Source organism: Oryctolagus cuniculus, chromosome 20, assembly GCF_051225735.1.
Source record: "Oryctolagus cuniculus isolate XC-2025 breed Fujian yellow rabbit chromosome 20, ASM5122573v1, whole genome shotgun sequence".
In the NCBI taxonomy this organism is placed as follows: domain Eukaryota; kingdom Metazoa; phylum Chordata; class Mammalia; order Lagomorpha; family Leporidae; genus Oryctolagus; species Oryctolagus cuniculus.
In genome coordinates this window covers 38,995,502-39,013,553 of record NC_142886.1, presented here as the reverse complement: position 1 = coordinate 39,013,553, position 18,052 = coordinate 38,995,502, and the positions used below count along the sequence as shown (strand labels likewise).

The following is an 18,052-nucleotide window of genomic DNA, read 5'->3' as shown; positions in this document are numbered from 1 at the left end:
AAAGATGCAGATATATGGAGGAAGAGAGAGAGGAGGGTTGGAAAGAAAGAAACAACTGTCATTTGCAGATGATATAATTATATATGTAAGAAAATACAGTTACATAATTGGCATTGAAAAGAGAATATGCACTTTCCTGGCTATGAAATCAATATACAAAATTCATTTTTCCATTAAACTTTTAAAAGTGATCTGTAAAAAAGAACACTGCTATAAAAACGTTAAGAAAATCTAATTTGTGAAGGATGTATTTTTCTCTGAAGGGAAGAGAAAACTTCCACTTTACATATGGCCTTGTCTAAATACTGAAGGAGTTTGTGGATTCCATATCCTTGGCAGCTCATGTCAAGAGCCTCGGGTGATCACTGACGTCATACATAAGAGTGTTAATTGTTAAATTAACAACAGGAGTCACTGTGCACTAACTTCCCATGCAGGACTTCTGTCCTCAAAAAGTTGGATTGTGAGAGTTAATAGTAACACTTGTTCACAAAGATTTGCCTCGTTTTAATATGTTAAGTGGAGGATATTTTCTATGTCTCATAAGCTATAGTAATGTCCAAGTGCTCACAAAAGACGTACCATTATTGAGTTCTTCTTCAAAGTTAATTTTCTCAAAAAATATAAATTAAACTTCAGGTTTACTTTTATTGAATTAAAAAGTACTTTTTTCCTTACTTAAAAAAAAAAAAAAACAAAAAGTATGTACAGAGACAAGATATATACATGTTTTTCTTTTTTTCTCATTGGATTATTTTTTCCAAGTAAAGAAATAAAAAGTGAGTAGCACTCCATGGAAACCCAAATCCACTACCTTTAGTAATTAATGATGAGTTTTCTCATTTGATTTGTTAAAGCTTCTGCTCCTTTATTACTTCTGAGAGTTTGCTCAGGAATTCATGACTTGCAGTTGAGCCAATGCAATAACTTTGAAAATTTTCGCCTATGGTCTTGACAAAAAAAAAAAAAATCTTTGTTTCATTGATCTTTTCTAACCACGTGAAGTAGATGCCTATTCATTAAATTGTAGTGTTCATTATAATGTATGCATTTAAAATTCCTAAACATTCTTCTTAGTTTCAGCTATAGCCAACAAATTTTGATGTGAAGCAGTTTTGTTATGACTTGCTTTCATTAGGATTTTGTCTTTGTCCTTTAGGTTATTTGAAAGTATAATGCTTCATTTTCAAGCAGTGGATATTTTCTGGTTATCTTTTTCTCGCAGATTTCTAGCATTGTAGTCTGGAACAGATTCCAAATTTGATTAGTTTTGAGTGTCACATATTATGTGTAAACTGAAAGGACTACATGAATTTAAAGACTATACACATGCTAATTTCCTTTTTGGAAAGGGACTCTACCTAAAATGAGTGAAATCAATGTCATTATTTTGTTTTGAAAACAAAAGATTCTATCAATCTGCCATTTTCAGCTTGAACAGTATTCATATTTTCATAGGTAAGCATTTGTTATCACAAAGCAGGTCATTTAGCAGCAGGAGTTGTGGCAAAGTGGGTTAAACCACCACTTGAATACCTACATTCTGTATTAGTGTACCAATTTGTGTTCTAGCTGGTCCACTTCCTGTCCTGCTCTCTGCTAATGTGCCTGGGAAGCAGTGGATGATGGCTTAAGTACTTATGTCCATGGTACCCACATGGGAGACCCAGATGGAATTCCTGGCTCGTGGATTCTATGTTGTCCAGCCCCAACTGTTGTACCATTTGGGGAGTGAACCAGCAGATGGAAGATCTCTCTTCCCTCCTTTTCTCCCTTTGGCTATTCCTCCATCTTTCTCTGTTACTCTGCCTTTCAAATAAATAAAATATTTAAATTTAAATTTATCTTAACTATTTTTTCTACTAAAATCTGTTCATAGTCTGTCATAATTTCTTAAAAGTATGCACCAGTTAATTATTCTTTTTTATTTTTTAAATTAAATGTTATAGGATTTGGAGCCTAGTAGATCATGCATTAATAGCAAGGTGTAATATGGAAGAACCAATTCGTTGTGCAGCTGTAAATGTAGATGGAATCCATCTTGCTCTTGGAATGAAGGATGGCTCATTCACTGTACTTAGAGTAAGGTATGGTATCAACATAGAAATAGAAACAGTTGGTAATTTCCTATGTAGTAAGGTAGAATATGTAACTCATTTTTTACCCACTTATCCTTTTCTCTCTCCCTCTGATTTATATGTATGTGTGTTAGATATTAGTTTCACTAAATATAAATGCTTTTCCTAAACTCAAAAAACCTTGGTTTAGTGGATTAAGAATGCTTAGTTGGTTAATGGATAAGATTTTGAGCTATAAAATTGGGTTCCAGCTTCCTTTCCTTAGTAGTAGTGATTTTCAGTAATGATCCTCTGCCATTGAACAACCCTGAGGCTATTAAAAATGGATGAATGGTTTATTGTTTTTGTACCTTTATGCTTGAGGGAAAAGGTAATGCCTGTATCTCTTCCTTTTTTTGGATAATTAGAAAAGTTTAAAGAAATTTGCTAAAGCAGTGTTGAATTATAGGTAGATGCATTAATTTGAATTACAGGCAGACATTTAAAAAAAAAATCTGCCCTGGGGGGCCGGTGTTGCGGTGTAGTGAATTAAGCCACTGGCTGCAATGCTAGCATCCCATAAGGGCTCCAGTTCTTCTCCTGGCTACTCCACTTCTGATCCAGTTCCCTGCTGATGGTCTGGGAAACCAGTGAAAGATGGACCAAGTGCTTGGGCTTCTGCCACACATGTGGGAGACCTGGAAGAAGCTCTTGGCTCTTGGCTTTGGCCTGGCCCAGCCCTGGCTGTTGTGGTTATTTTTGAAGTAAACCAGCAGATGGAATATCTGTTTTTCCCTTCCCTTTCTCTATATACAACTCTGCCTTTCAAATAAATAAATAAATCTTTTTTTTTTAAATCTGTAGATCTGCACATGTTCCCAAGGATAAGTGTTTAAGAAATCTTTCTGCTGTAGCTCAGTGAATGGTGGATCCTACACCCACTTGCCCAATCCAGAAACCATTAATTGATGTTTCTTTTTTTGCCTCCCATGTCTAGTTAATTAAGAGTTCTCAAGAGTGTTTCCTAAATAGCTCCCATTAATCGCCTTCCTTCCATTCTCACCACTGAACTGCTGTGCAGGCTTCTGTTACCTCCTAACTTCGTGGGTGGAATAGTCCATGAGCTGATCTCCTTTTCTCCTGTTTTGCTTTGGTCTTTCACTGTACAATGCTACTGTTTTCCTATAAAAAATGTATTTATTTGAAAGGCAGAGTTACAGAGTTACAGTTCTACCTGTTGGTTCACTGCCCAAGAGGCCGCAACAGCTGAAGCTGGGACAGTGCAAAGCCAATTTTGACAAATTTGACAATGCAAGGACAATTTTGACAATGAGATATACTGAGATTTTACTATTTAATATTTTATTGTTATAAAATACACATATAGAATTTACTGTTTCACCCATTTTAAAATGTATAGTTTAATGGTATAGGCCGGCACCGCGGCTCAATAGGCTAATCCTCCGCCTAGCGGCACCAGCACACCGGGTTCTAGTCCCAGTCGGGGGCGCCAGATTCTTTCCCGGTTGCCCCTCTTCCAGGCCAGCTCTCTGCTGTGGCCCGGGAAGGCAGTGGAGGATGGCCCAAGTACTTGGGCCCTGCACCCCATGGGAGACCAGGAGAAGCACCTGGCTCCTGCCTTCGGAGCAGCGCGCCAGCCATGGCGGCCATTGGAGGGTGGACCAACGGCAAAGGAAGACCTTTCTCTCTGTCTCTCTCTCTCACTGTCCACTCTGCCTATTAAAAAAAAAAAAAGGTATTAAGTACACCCATGTTGTGCAATTATCACCACCATCCAACTCCAAAACTTTTTCATCTTCCAAACTGAAATGCTGTACTTGTTAAACAGTAAGTCCCCATTCACAGTCCTCCAGCCCCTAGCCACCACTGTTCTATTTGTGTATCTATGAAAGATAGTTTGACTGTTCCACGTACCTCATATAAATGGAATTTTTAAACTAGTTTTTTAAACCTCAATTTTAACTATGTAAAATTTAAATATTAATTAAAGCTTCACCCCCAGAGTCCTATAGATATGTGACACTGCCTTGTTTCTTCATGCAAAAAAAATCATCTTAAATTGAGATGAAAGACTCTGAGACTTCCTTGATAGGCTCAGTACTATTATAATTTTGACACTGATTTGGTTATTGACTAGAATTTCTGTTTTCATAATTATATATATGTATATATAGAGAGAGAGCTTAATAGTTAACATTTATTTTTTTAAAGAAAGCTTTTATTTGATGAATACAAATTTCATAGGTACAGCTTTAGGAATATAGTGGTGACCATAATTAAGATTGAGCATCCATTCTTGATTCTTTTCATTCATTATTTAATTTCTTCAGAGGCTGCTTTTTAGTTTCTTTGAAAGGCAGAGAACAGAGACAGAAAGAGAGGTCTTAAATCATCTAGGTCACTCCCCAAATGGCCACAACAGCCAGGACCATCCTAAGTCAAAGCCAGGAATGTGGAACCCCGTCTGGGTCTTAGACCCAACCACTTGAACCATCATTTTCTCTACAGGGTGTATATTAGCTGGAAGCTGGAATTAGAACTGGAACTGGGATCTGAACCCAAGCATTCAGACCTAGGGTGCGGGCATCCCCAAGTGGCATTTCCACCATCATACCAGATGCCTGTCCCTGCTAATTTTACATTTTAGAAAGTATAGGCCGGCGCCGCGGCTCACTAGGCTAATCCTCCGCCTTGCGGCACCGGCACACCGGGTTCTAGTCCCGGTCGGGGCGCCGGATTCTGTCCTGGTTGCCCCTCTTCCAGGCCAGCTCTCTGCTGTGGCCAGGGAGTGCAGTGGAGGATGGCCCAAGTGCTTGGGCCCTGCACCCCATGGGAGACCAGGAAAAGCACCTGGCTCCTGCCTTCAGATCAGCGCGGTGTGCCCGCCGCAGCGTGCCGGCCACGGCGGCCATTGGAGGGTGAACCAACGGCAAAGGAAGACCTTTCTCTCTGTCTCTCTCTCTCACTGTCCACTCTGCCTGTCAAAAAAAAAACAAAACAAAACCAAAAAAAAAAAAAGTATAAATAAGGACATTTGTTGGATATGTCTATGAATAATGGTTAATATTTGTGATCAACTTCATCTTTCCTATCTATAGGAACTGGAAGTATTGGAATTGAAATGCTAACTAGGCTGGTGCCACAGCTCACTAGGCTAATCCTCCGCTTTGCAGCACTGGCACACCAGGTTCTAGTCGGTCGGGGCGCCGGATTCTGTCCCGGTTGCCCCTCTTCCAGGCCAGCTCTCTGCTGTGGCCAGGGAGTGCAGTGGAGGATGGCCCAAGTGCTTGGGCCCTGCACCCCATGGGAGACCAGGAGAAGCACCTGGCTCCTGGCTTCGGATCAGCGCGGTGCCACGGCAGCCATTGGAGGGTGAACCAACGGCAAAGGAAGACCTTTCTCTCTGTCTCTCTCTCTCACTGTCCACTCTGCCTGTCAAAAAAAAAAAAAAAAAAAAAAAAAAAAAGAAAAGAAAAGAAAAAAAATGCTAACCTACAGTAGTTTTTTCTTTTAAGATTTATTTATTTATTTATTTATTTATTCATTCAAAAGGCAGAGTTACAGAGAGAGAATATAAGATGGTATGTGGCAAAGCCACAGTATCTTCCTAAAGCAATTCTTGGTGACACAAAAAAGTTAGCAATTTAATTATTGTTAACCAACCCACTTTTAATTTATGCTCCCTACTCCATTAAGGTATAATTGACCCCCCAAAAATTGTACGTATTATATGCAGTGTGAGGGTTTGATATATATATGTGGTGTATATATATATGTGTGTGTGTATCTGTCTGACTTCCTTAGCTCTTATGACTGTATTCTCATGCATGCATACTTGTTAATGTTTTTACAAGAGGACTTGTGCTAAAAAGTTCTTTCTTATCTCCCCACGAGTTTATATTAAAAAAAAAAAAGTCATGTGGAGTCAAATGAAAACTTGCAAATATTTTTAGATAGAAGATAAATATATACTTATATGTATGGGATTTTGACTTTTAGTGCACTCTATCATGTTATGAACACCAAACCCCAAGATGCATTCATTCATTCTGATGAATATTTCGGAGGAAGACTTTTTCTTTTTTTGGAAAACTTTAATAGTGGAAGAGCTTCATAAGTATGGCTAATAAATTATGCTGAGGTTGTAATAAGGTTTCCTACAAAGTATGAGGTAGACTTAGTGGTAAATACATTAAAATTATCATTTTAGATTTAACCATTGCCTAGCCATTTGCTTCACAGCACTTGACCATCTTGCTACTGTGTTATATCAACACTGAGAAAAAATTGTGATAGTATTTCCCTAATAAATTATACGTTTATTTACATTTTTTTTCCAAATTTGTTATATTTTGTCTTCTCCAGTTCTTGGAATAAGTTCAAAAGGTTGCTCCTAGACTTTAAAAAAGTAACTTTTGTCTTTTCATACAATTAAAAAAATTTTTTAAGTAAGTCTTCATGTGTATCCATGATTTTTTCACATCAAAGGATTTTTTTTACTGCCTTTCCATCCAAGAGTACTGCTAAAACATGCTCAATATGACCTATTCAAATTTCCTACCTTGAAACTAAGATTCTCTTGTTATAACACCTTTCTACCTTCCTCAGTGTCACAGGAAGTTTTTCAAAGAACTGTCAGAATTTACTGTCTGTCTTTTTTTTAATTAACTTAATATCCCATTTCACTTTACAGTGAAAAATCCTCACTAATGGTACTCTATGTCATTAGAGTTAGTAGACGTTTTTCTGTTCTTCTTTAACATGGTTCTCAGACGTTGACCCTGTTAATCACTTACAGCTTCTCAAAACACTCTCCCCTGGTTTTTAGGTTTTAATTCTGTTTCAGCCTACTTCTCTTACCCCATTTTCCTCATGCACTAATTATCTTTTGTCCAGCTAGAAATATTGGAGTTCGTCATAGCTCAGATGTAGGGATTCTGCTCTTTTTTACCTTATATTTTCTCCCTACATTTTCTCATCCTGCCACTGGCTTCAGTTACCTCTGGTAGCCTAATGTCTCCAGATGCATGGCTCCAGTAATGCTCTCTCCTCTAGACTCCAGCTGTGCATATCCTGTCACCTACCTAACACGTGGATGTCTCCAAGGCATCTCCAACTCAGCATGTCCAAACTGAACTTCTGATCTGCTCTCTGTGGGTTGTGTACCAGCAAATGGCACCATTGTCCATATTCTTATGCAGACACCTCAGAGTTATCCTTCATACCTCTGTCCCCCAGCCCACCGTCTTCTGTCAACACATCTGATGAGTTTGCTTGTCTGAGGAATTTTTAAGGAGCATTTTGATTTTTATCTACAACATGAAAATTATAATATCTTTAACATACATATTGTATACTGTTATGGTATAGACTACATATGTTACTGATATATGTTTTATTATTTTTATTTTTTTAAGATTTATTTATTCAAAAGGCAGAGTTAGAGAGGCAGAGAGAAAGAGAAAGAGAGAGAGAGAGGGAAAGAGGTCTTCTATCTGCTGGTTTACTCCCAGGAGCTTCATCTGGGTTCCCACATGGGTGCAGGGGCTCAAGGACTTGGACCATCTTCCACTGCCCTACCGGGTCATAGCAGAGAGCTGGATTGGAAGTAGAATAGCCAGGACTTGAACTGGCGCCCATATGGGATGCCGGCACTGCAGTTAATAGCTTTACCTACTATGTCACAGCTCCGGCCCCACTAATATATTTTTTAAATCAATTCACTCCTTTCTGAAGTCTGAGCAGTCACCATCTACAGAAACTTAATTGGTTTTGGTCCTACCATTATATTATTTCAATTTCTTTTTTCATCATGGAACAATATCAGTAATCTGATTGTTATATCCTGCCATAGCTTAAACTAGTCATTTAAGGCCAAAAATCTTAATCAGACAGGAAGCCTTTCATGGTTTTCTCTCAGCCTCCCTCACCAGACTGAACTGACTCTGAAATCCACTTGCTCGTGTTAGTATAACTGCATGTGCTCTGAAGCTGAACTTGAACACTTTTTCTTGACATTAGCCCTTTGTATACTCTTATCTGTTGTGAAACATGATGGGTCCTATACCTCCTGGTTTCTGTCTTGTGCTGAGCTAAGTCCCATTCATTCCTTGAAATAAAGTTTCAACATCAGTGATATCTATTCCATTTTCTTTGGTGTGTCTCCCTGGACTCTGTCAGCTAAAAATGATTCTCTGGTCAGTAAGGGCATACTGAGCACATTTTAGCAGTGCTCTTGGGTGGAAGAGCAGTTTAAAAAAAATCCTTTGATGTGAAAAAAATCATGATACACACAAATACCTTATTTATTTTTAATTGTATGAAAAGACAAAAGTGGTCTTTGGTCGGTGCTGTACCATTGCTCTGTAATAGATTACAGACTGTTGGTCTGTGCGTATTCCCAAGCTTTGGCCTCCCTCTGCTGCTTAAATAAGCTATAGCATTCACTGATAAGGTTCACAGAAGATTTGATCCAGAATTTTTAACCAGTTTTCACTTTTCCTTTACATTTGTCAGAGAAACAACTGCATGAGAACTGGTAGTCACGTAATTCATAATTGGTTGCCGTGGAACATAGTTCATACTATAAAACCAGTTAATCAGCCAGAATATGTCTCCTTCACTGTTTTCTGTTTTTGTGTATGTTGGTGGTCAGGCAGTATTCTGACAGAAACCTGAGATTTTTGTGTCATTAATTGAGAACAGTTAAATCTCTAGAACAAAAATACTGTTAAAAATACCAAGAAAACTTGACGATTTTTCCAGAAGCATTTTATTTAAGGTTTGTGAAGATGATGATATCATTATGAAAGGAGGCTTAAAGAGTAGAAGTTGTGAAGTAGTGCTTTAGGTGCTTTCTTAAAAGTCTTGCTCCATAGAGATATGGATGAATAAATGGATGGGATGTGGGGCAAAAGGAAATAAATTGCCCAGGTTTAATTATAACTTGAAAGAGTCCCTGGGAAAAGCAGAAGTAGCTTTGTGAGTCTAGGCATAGAGAGGACTTTTGCAACTTGCAGAGTCTAAGGCAAAAGTAATGTTGACCAGGAAAGTTTAAAAATGAAAGTACGGGGCCAGATGCCACTTGGGATGCCTCATGACCTATCAGAATGTGTGGTTTGGGGCCAGGTTTTGCTTCTGTTCCATCTTCCTGCTAATACAAACCCTAGAAGGCAGCAGTGATGGCCCAAGTACTTGGGTTCCTACCACCCATGTGGGAAACTGTATGGAGTTCCTGGTTCCTGGTTTCGGACTGTTCCAGCCCTAGCTGTCACAGGCATCTGGGGAGTGAACCAGTGGATAGATCTCTCTGCCTTTCAAATAAAGTGAAAAATATATTATGAAGCTAAAAGTGTGGAAGCTTTAAATTTTATAATCTGGGCTCCTTTTCTGTGTTTAATGTTGTGTTTGTTAGGATAATGCTATATACCGTAGTAGGCCCCCAGCTGTATGGTGGCTCAGATACAACTTAAGATTAATTTTCACACCTGTAACAGAAGTCAAGTAACTGTCCTTTCTCAAGTCACTCAGAGACCCAGGATCCTTTTATATCGTTGTAGTTTTATCACTCCTAGACTCCACAGTTACCTCTAGCCAATGGGACAGGGAATATGCCTGTTTCCTAAAACAGCATGGCTTGGAAATGGCTTACAGTGTCTCCTCCCTTATCTTTGGTTAGAACTGAGGCATGTGGCCAAATGACTGCAAAGGAGCTAGGAAGTTCAGTCCAGGCAGAAGGGATGGTTTGGTGAATTGCTGAACACTCATGTATGCTGTTTTTTTTTTTTTCTTCATTTGCTGGGATGCCCTTTTTTAGTTATGGGACTGGTTTTCATCTTTTCCATTACATAATTAGTACCATGGTAAAGTCCTTGGCAACATATCCTATCCCTCACAGCTTGTACTCAGCTTATCTTTAACCCAGTCTCTACCTGCTTACTCTTGTGTCTTCAGGTGTGCTACCTTGCTTACCTCCACACCCTTACTCATGCTGTGTCTTCCTCCTGGAAAACTTTCCCTCCTCTTTTAGACTTAGCCAGCTTCTTAGGTTTTATGCTTAAATCAGATATCACCCTTCCTTGGACCCTTCCTGCCAGTAGTCTTAACCCATCTTTCAATATTTCCTGTAGAGTCTCCTATTGTCCTTTTGGGCAATCATCACATTTTGTCGTAATTACTTTACATCCATTTCTCACAAAAGAAGGTGAGTTTAAATTTGCATCCCCCAGGCCTAAAATAGATAAGCACTTATTATTACTGAAAGAAATCTGAAGTTGATTGCTCTAAATTGTCCATTTAGAAACTAAAAAAGTTGAGAAACATCGATTTTTAAACTTCACTTTTGGGGAAATTATCTGCTTGGAACATTTCAGATGTTCCATTTATATGTAGAAAAGTCCTTGGCACTAATTAGAAATAAGAATTGTTGGGGCTGGTGCTGTGGTGTAGCGGGTAAAGCCGCCACCTGCAGTCCTGGTATCCTATATGGGCACCGGTTCGAGTCCTGGCTGCTCTACTTCCAATCCAGCTCTCTGCTGTGGCCTGGGAAGGCAGAAGAAGATTGCCCACTTGGGCCCCTGCACACACCTCTCTCTATGTCTCTCTGTCTCTCTCTCTCTCCCCCTCCCTCCCTCTCTCTCTCTCTTTCTCTCCCTCTCCCTGTGCCTCTCCTTCTTTCTGCGTAACTGTGACTTTCAAGTAAAATAAATAAAATCTGAAAAAAAAGAAATAAGAATTGTTGAGGCTGGCATTGTGATGTAATATGATGGGACAAAGCCACCACCTGAGATGTAGGCATCCCATGTGAGCACTAGTTTGAGGTCCTGGCCACTCCACTTCCGATCCAGCTCCCTGCAAATGTGCCTGGGAGAGCAGCAGAGGTTGGCTCAAGTGCTTGGGTTCCTGCACCCATGTGGGAGACCAGAGGAAGCTCCTGGCTCCTAGCTTCCGTCTAGCCCAGCCCTGGCCATTGCAGCCATTTGGAGAGTGAACCAGTGAATGGGAGAAGTCTCTGTCTCTTTCTCTATCTCTCCCTCTCTCTATCTCTCTAACTCTCCCTTTCAAATAAATAAAATAAATCCTTAAAAAAAAAAAAAAAAAAGAAAGAAAGAAATAGGAATCCCATTTCCTCCTCCTTGTCCACTTTCCTTCTCCTTGCAGCGCTCCACAGCTTTGGAATCACTGTGTTGTTAAATTAAGTCTTTATCTGTTTTTATGACTTATTAGTGCCCTTAGTGTTTTGGAAACTCCAAAATAAGGCATCATTGAAAAAATGTTTAACTTCACCTTGAAACAGTCCCTAGGCAAAGATTTTTGTTATATTATAAAAATGTCAAAGAATTTGGAAGAAAAATAACTTGTAGTAGCTGTATAAAAATATATATTCAGTAGTATTATTGAAGTAGTATAAATCAATTCCACTTTTATTTATAAAGTAATTTTGCACATTTGGCTCATTACAGAAGTTTGTAAATTATGTTTATAATTGGGCATTTTTAATAAACTCATTATTTTTTTTTTTTTGACAGGCAGAGTGAACAGTGAGAGAGAGAGAAAGGTCTTCCTTTGCCGTTGGTTCACCCTCCAATGGCTGCCACGGCTGGCGTGCTGCGGCCGGCGCACCGCGCTGATCCAAAGACAGGAGCCAGGTGCTTTTCCTGGTCTCCCATGGGGTGCAGGGCCCAAGCACTTGTGCCATTCTCCACTGCACTCCCTGGCCACAGCAGAGAGCTGGCCTGGAAGAGGGGCAACCAGGACAGAATCCGGCGCCCCGACTGGGACTAGAACCCGGGGTGCCAGCTCCGCTAGGCGGAGGATTAGCCTATTGAGCCGCGGCGCCGGCCAATAAACTCATTATTTACAGAAAACTTTTTTCATCCTAAAATCTGTGACTATTTCCTTTGTTTCATGACACCAGAAATTTAGTATGGGTCTGTTAAGTACTTAAAAATAAATAATTTAAGGGGCTGGTGGTACAGCCTAGCGAGTAAAGCTTTCACTGCAATGCCAGCATCTTATACAGGCGCTGGTTCACATCCTGACTGCTCTACTTCCATCCAGGTGCCTGCTAATGGCCTGAGAAAAGCAGCAGAGGAAGACCCAAAGTTTGGGCCCCTGGACCCACGTGGGACACCCAAAGGCTCCTGGCTTTGGCCTGACCCAGAGCTGGCCATTGAGGCCATCTGGGGAGTGAACCAGTAGATGGAAGATCTCTCTCTCCCTCTCTTTCAAAATAAATAAATAAGTCTTTAAAAAATAACAGTAATTTAGGAGCTGAAATACAGAATTTTTTTCGATTCCTAGCATATATTGTTCTCATAAATTTCTGTTGTTCAACTGGTACTACTTGTCTCATTTACATTTATTTCATAGTGTTTATTTTCATAGACAGTTGATATAGCCTCACAGTCATTGTAGACACATTTGAAAACAGAATTAATTCTTTTATTACATTGTTCATATAATGTCATTTTTTTCTTTTCAACAGAGATATGACAGAAGTTGTACATGTTAAAGACAGAAAGGAGGCAATTCATGAATTAAAATATTCACCAGATGGAACTTACCTTGCTGTTGGATGCAATGACAGCTCAGTTGATATCTATGGAGTTGCTCAGCGTTATAAAAAAGTTGGTGAATGTGTTGGATCACTTAGTTTGATTACTCATATGGACTGGTCCTCAGACAGTAGATATTTACAGACAAATGATGGAAGTGGGAAAAGACTCTTTTATAGGATGCCAGGTAAAATTTTCTGGTAAATTATTGATCAGTTTTATATTTTTAGTGCCTATACAGTGTTTTTCACAGGAACAGAGTATACATTACATGTGATTTTAGAAAACCGAAGGGGATCTGAGCTAATTATCTCAAGCATTGTGGTCTTTACTATAAGTGTACCCTACTGAAATTCTTCTGGTTTTTATTCCCCAGCTTTATTGAGGTATGGTTGATATATAAAAATGGCATATCATTACTACATAATGTTTTGATTTACATTGGCATTGTGAAATGATTGCCACATCTCTCAGACTTAACATTTTCATCGCCACATACAGGTATTGTTGTGTGTATGTGGTTAGAACATTTAAGATCTACTCTCCTAGCAAACTGCAAGTATACCTTGGAATAATGCAGTATTATTAATGATAGCCAATATGCTGTATATTAGCTCTTCTAGAATTTATTCATCCTGCATGACTGAAATTTTGTACCCCTTGACCAACATCTGCCATCACCCCTACATCTTCCAGCTTGGCAGCCACCTTCTAAATCCTTTTAATTCTTAATTAAAACTCCTTTGCTTGGAGAATCTATGACATTCAGTTTATATTAAATTTAATACCATGTGAGTGGTAAATGGTTAAAAGTCCCACTGTGTATTAGTGAGTCAGAATGCCATTTCTATAGGTGGACCTAATCAAGTAAATATAATTGCTACAAATTGTGTGACCATAGATTTTTTGTGTTACCTCAAATTTTTCAAATATTAATAACTTAGTTAATAAGATAAATTTGAAAAAAGATGAATTCCCATTAAAGATTTTTAAAAAGGGATAAAAATAGAATCATCAAAATATTACCTTAATCCTTTATTTAATGACATTTAGTGAATGAATCACTAACTTCCAGCAAGTTATTTCATAAGACTAACTCCATAATTAAACTAATGCATCTTCCTCAAAATTTTTTATATGAAGTCTATACGTAAAGAAGAGTGAATCTTAAAGTCCTCTTACCTGATGTAAATATATTATTCCCCACTAATCCCTATTTCCTGGTCTTTTTCTGTTCTCTCTTCTCAACTGTATATCTTGGATTTTTCTTTAAATGCCACTTTCTCATAACTTTTTCCTTTTCTTGTAACTGACTAATCTGTGTCATGATTTTAATGGGATTCAGTTTTATCCTCCACATGGGTGAAACTACTAAGGCAATCATATCCAAATTTGTGTGTGTCTCTCAAACAATGTTATTTTGTTAGTGGTCTTTCTCGTTAATTCCTCATATTTAATTTTCTCTTCTTACCCAAACTTAACCTACCTTGTCATGTATACTCCTAACCGGGGTGGGAAAGATACTTCAAATTCCCAGGTTTTCCATATTATCAGTATAACTTAAACTTGAATAAAGCCAAGTGGAGTAACTTCTTAAATTAAGACTCTGATTTATTTTTAGGAGGAAAAGAAGTGACAAATAAAGAAGAAATAAAAGGTGTTCATTGGGCTTCATGGACATGTGTTTCAGGCCTTGAAGTAAATGGAATTTGGCCCAAGTATTCAGATATCAATGATATAAATTCAGTAGATGGAAATCATATTGGTCAAGTTTTAGTTACAGCTGATGACTATGGAATAGTAAAGTTATTCCGATATCCATGTTTAAGAAAAGGTATTTTTTCCAAAATATTGTTAAGTAACTTATTTCTTATGTTGTGGTAGAAAATTAGTCTTGGCACAAATAAGAGGAGTTCATATTTTTTAAAACATGAACTGACTGGTGGTGGGTTTTATTTTGCTAATTCAAAAGTTATTTTTATATGTAACATTAATTTTTGATTATAGATTTTTATTAAAGATTTGTTTGAATTCATTTATTATAAGTGAACCATACCTCTTTCTTTTTAGGAAACATTCTTCTCCCCACTTTCTGAGCTGCTGCTTATAGTCAGACTGTACAATTATAGTTATGGATTTTCTTATGTCTTGTTACTTTTACTCACTTAACTTGTTGAATATGTATCTTTTAGGAGACATTATTCTTATGTCTCTTTCTCAAGAATTCTGAGGAAATAGTCAACTTTACAAACTTAGTTTGGAACTTACTGGTTTGTTGGCTGGTTTTCAAGTGTGAGTGTGTTTTTTTTTAAATCTTGAGTGTATATTGTTTTGAAATTTGTTTCTTTTTAATAACAGTGAGATGTAAAAAAATAAGTCTTTTCATCAGTTATTTTCTAATTATTTTATATATATCACCTCTTTTGCCTGAAACTCTCCTAAAATGATATTGTTCTGTTCATAGCTGGGAATAATTAAATGAAATTCTGTGTTAGTAATCATTCATCTAATTCATACCTCTTCCATAAAATGCTCAGCTTATAACAAGTCCATAAACACTAAAACAATTATATGAATAGAGAATTATTATCAAGGGAAATATAAATTGAAGTACTGTATTGAAATGAGGTTAAAAGTGACAGTAGTCAAACACCAGATTTGATTGTGAGATTCCTGCAAACCAAAAATAAACCAAGGTGCAAAATCATTTTTGTTGTAGATTAAAAAAAAAAAAAAAGACGTACTAACTTGTCAGGAAAATCAGTTTTTTAATTTTCAAAGAATTCCCTCCTAGGGCATGGATTTTATATTAGGTACAGAGAGTATATCTAGAGCGCCCACATTTATAGCAACAGGTGCAGTAATGCTTTTTTACTTGGCTTGCTGAAAAAAGCTGGGCAAATATTGAAGTACAACTTAGTAAGGGAGATTATGGGAACAGCTCAAGTAGTGTGATTCAAACACATAGACCACTGATGTCAGACTTCAGGGCTCAGTTTTCCCAGAAACCTAGGATGACACTTCTGATATGTCTCTACAGCAAAGTGCGTTCAGGATCCTGCTAGTCTTGTCATGTTGTTGACTCAATGTTTATTGAACTGACATACCTGTATGCTGTAAAATTTGCAGTATTTATAGGAAAACTCTTTGCCTTTTAGATTAATTAAGTCTACTGTTGATCCAGCTTCAGGTTAGGAAAAGATTGTGTCTGATATGTTCATATATTTTAGATAAACACTTAGGTAATATCTATTAGATGACTTCTAAGTGCAGCTTTTCAAAATGAGGAAAAATCTTAAATAGTAGAAAATACTTTATGGTATAGAATCATTGTAATTGAAGCACAAGGCTTGTTTAGAGAGAAGGGCTGTGTGTTCCTCTTCCACATTTCCTCCAATCTGATTGCAGCCCGGAGCATCTCATCTCCCCTGCCTTTCCACTGCTCTACCCTTTCTCCTGCTCTTGACCAGAATCTTTTAAATAATGCAGACTCTTCCCAGATCGTAGCCTGGGCTGTGGTAGAGGGGTAAGCGGGTAGGGGAGAATGAAGAGATGAGGGCAGGCGACCTTCATCTGTTACCTCTGCCCTTGCTAATAATGTCCAGGACCCTCTCTCTGCTTCTTGTTGACTAAGGAAAATTATTTATTTAAATTCCAGAAGAAAATTCAATGGAAAAATAAAACAAATTTATAAAAGGGACTTACTTAAGTGTTGTTTTTCCAAGATTCATGTTGTTGAAAGGAAATTTAGTGCATTTGTTTTTCATTGCTTTTAAAATACTGTCTCGTAAATGTATGCTGCAGTTTATGCATTCTCCTTTAAACAGACACTTGAGTCCTTTCCAGTCTCTTTTTTTTTATTAAAGATTTATTTATTTAGAGCCGGCGCCGTGGCTCAATAGGCTAATCCTCCACCTTGCGGCGCCGGCACACTGGGTTCTAGTCCCGGTTGGGGCGCCGGATTCTGTCCCGGTTGCCCCTCTTCCAGGCCAGCTCTCTGCTATGGCCAGGGAGTGCAGTGGAGGATGGCCCAGGTGCTTGGGCCCTGCACCCCATGGGAGACCAGGAAAAGCACCTGGCTCCTGGCTCCTGCCAGGATCAGCGCGGTGCGCCGGCTGCAGCGGCGGCCATTGGAGGGTGAACCAACGGCAAAAGGAAGACCTTTCTCTCTCTGTCTCTCTCTCTCACTGTCCACTCTGCCTGTCAAAAATAAAAAAAAAAAAAAAAAAAAAAAAAAAAAAGATTTATTTATTTATTTATTTGAAAGAATTACACAGAGGAGAGGCAGAGAGAGAGAGCGAGAGAGAGAGAGGTCTTCCATCTCATGGTTCACTCCCCAGTTGACCTCAATGGCTTGGAGCTGCGCCGATCTGAAGCCAGGAGTCAGGAGCTTCCTCCGGGTCTTTCATGTGGGCACAGGAGCCCAAGGACTTGGGCCATCTTCTACTGCTTTCCCAGGCCATAGCAGAGAGCTGAATCAGAGTGGAGTAGCCAGGTCTTGAACCCATATGAGATGCCGACGCTTCAGGCCAGGGCGTTAACCTGCTGCGCCACAGCACCAGCCTTATATTTTTAAAAGATTTATTTATTTATTTAAGAAGCAGAGTGACAAAGAGGGAGAGACAAAGAGGTCTTCCATCCGCTTGTTTACTTCCCAAATGGCTGCAATGGCCAGAGTGGTGCTGCTCTGAAGCCAGAAACCAGGAGCTTCTTCCAGGTCTCCCACATAGTTACAGGGGTCCCAGTGCCTGGGCCATCTTCTGTTGTTTCCCAGGCACGTTAGCAGGTAGCTGGATCAGAAGTGGAGCAGCCAGAACTTGAACCAGCGTCCATATGGGATGCCGGCACTGCAGGTGGTGGCTTTACCTGCTGTGCCACAGTGCCAGCCCCCAGCCTTTTGTTTCTATATGAAATGTGTCCTAGGAGGGAAACTGCTGGGTCATAGAGAATGTGAATGTTGATCCTTGTAAGAAAGTGGTAAATTGTTTTTCCAAATGGTTGTACTGTTTTACAAACCTGTTGATCAACAGCCTTCTCAGCAGTTGGCATTACCACCCTTTCTTATTTTTACAGAGTGTAAAAGATCACAGTGTGACCTTACTTTGTATTTGACCACTAATGAGATTGACCATCTTTTCAAATGTTTTTGGTCTTCTGCATTTCCTCTCCTGTCAAACATGGGTCTCTAAAATACAAAACAAAAAACCACAGGTCTCTTTTCATATTTTTCTATGGAGTTGTTTCTTATTATTGATATATAGGAGTTACTTTACATACTCTAGTAGATACAAGTACTTTGTAATTTTTATGGATCACAACTGTCTTTTCCCAGTTAGTGCCTTGTTTTTTTCTTTCCAATATATTTTCATTTTATTTGAAAGGCAGAAAAGTAGACAAAGACAAAGATCTTTTATCTAC

At 38.6% G+C, this 18,052-nt stretch overlaps 1 protein-coding gene across 11 annotated transcripts in view; it reads left to right on the top strand.

Annotated features, from left to right (window-relative positions):
• The window catches only part of EML5 (EMAP like 5), a 173,485-nt gene that overhangs the window by 58,444 nt on the left and 96,989 nt on the right, over window positions 1-18,052 (top strand). For 10 of the 11 annotated variants that reach the window (XR_016226443.1, XR_016226442.1, XR_011385002.2 and 7 more), the window contains exons 8-10: window positions 1,950-2,087; window positions 12,565-12,821; window positions 14,256-14,468. Coding sequence is in view for 5 of the 11 variants with exons in the window: in XM_008271941.5 (XP_008270163.4) it covers window positions 1,950-2,087; window positions 12,565-12,821; window positions 14,256-14,468 (608 nt within the window). In the remaining 6 variants the exon portion in view is untranslated. The remainder of the gene's footprint in view (window positions 1-1,949; window positions 2,088-12,564; window positions 12,822-14,255; window positions 14,469-18,052) is intronic. The other variant, XM_070065495.2, reaches the window with a different exon arrangement.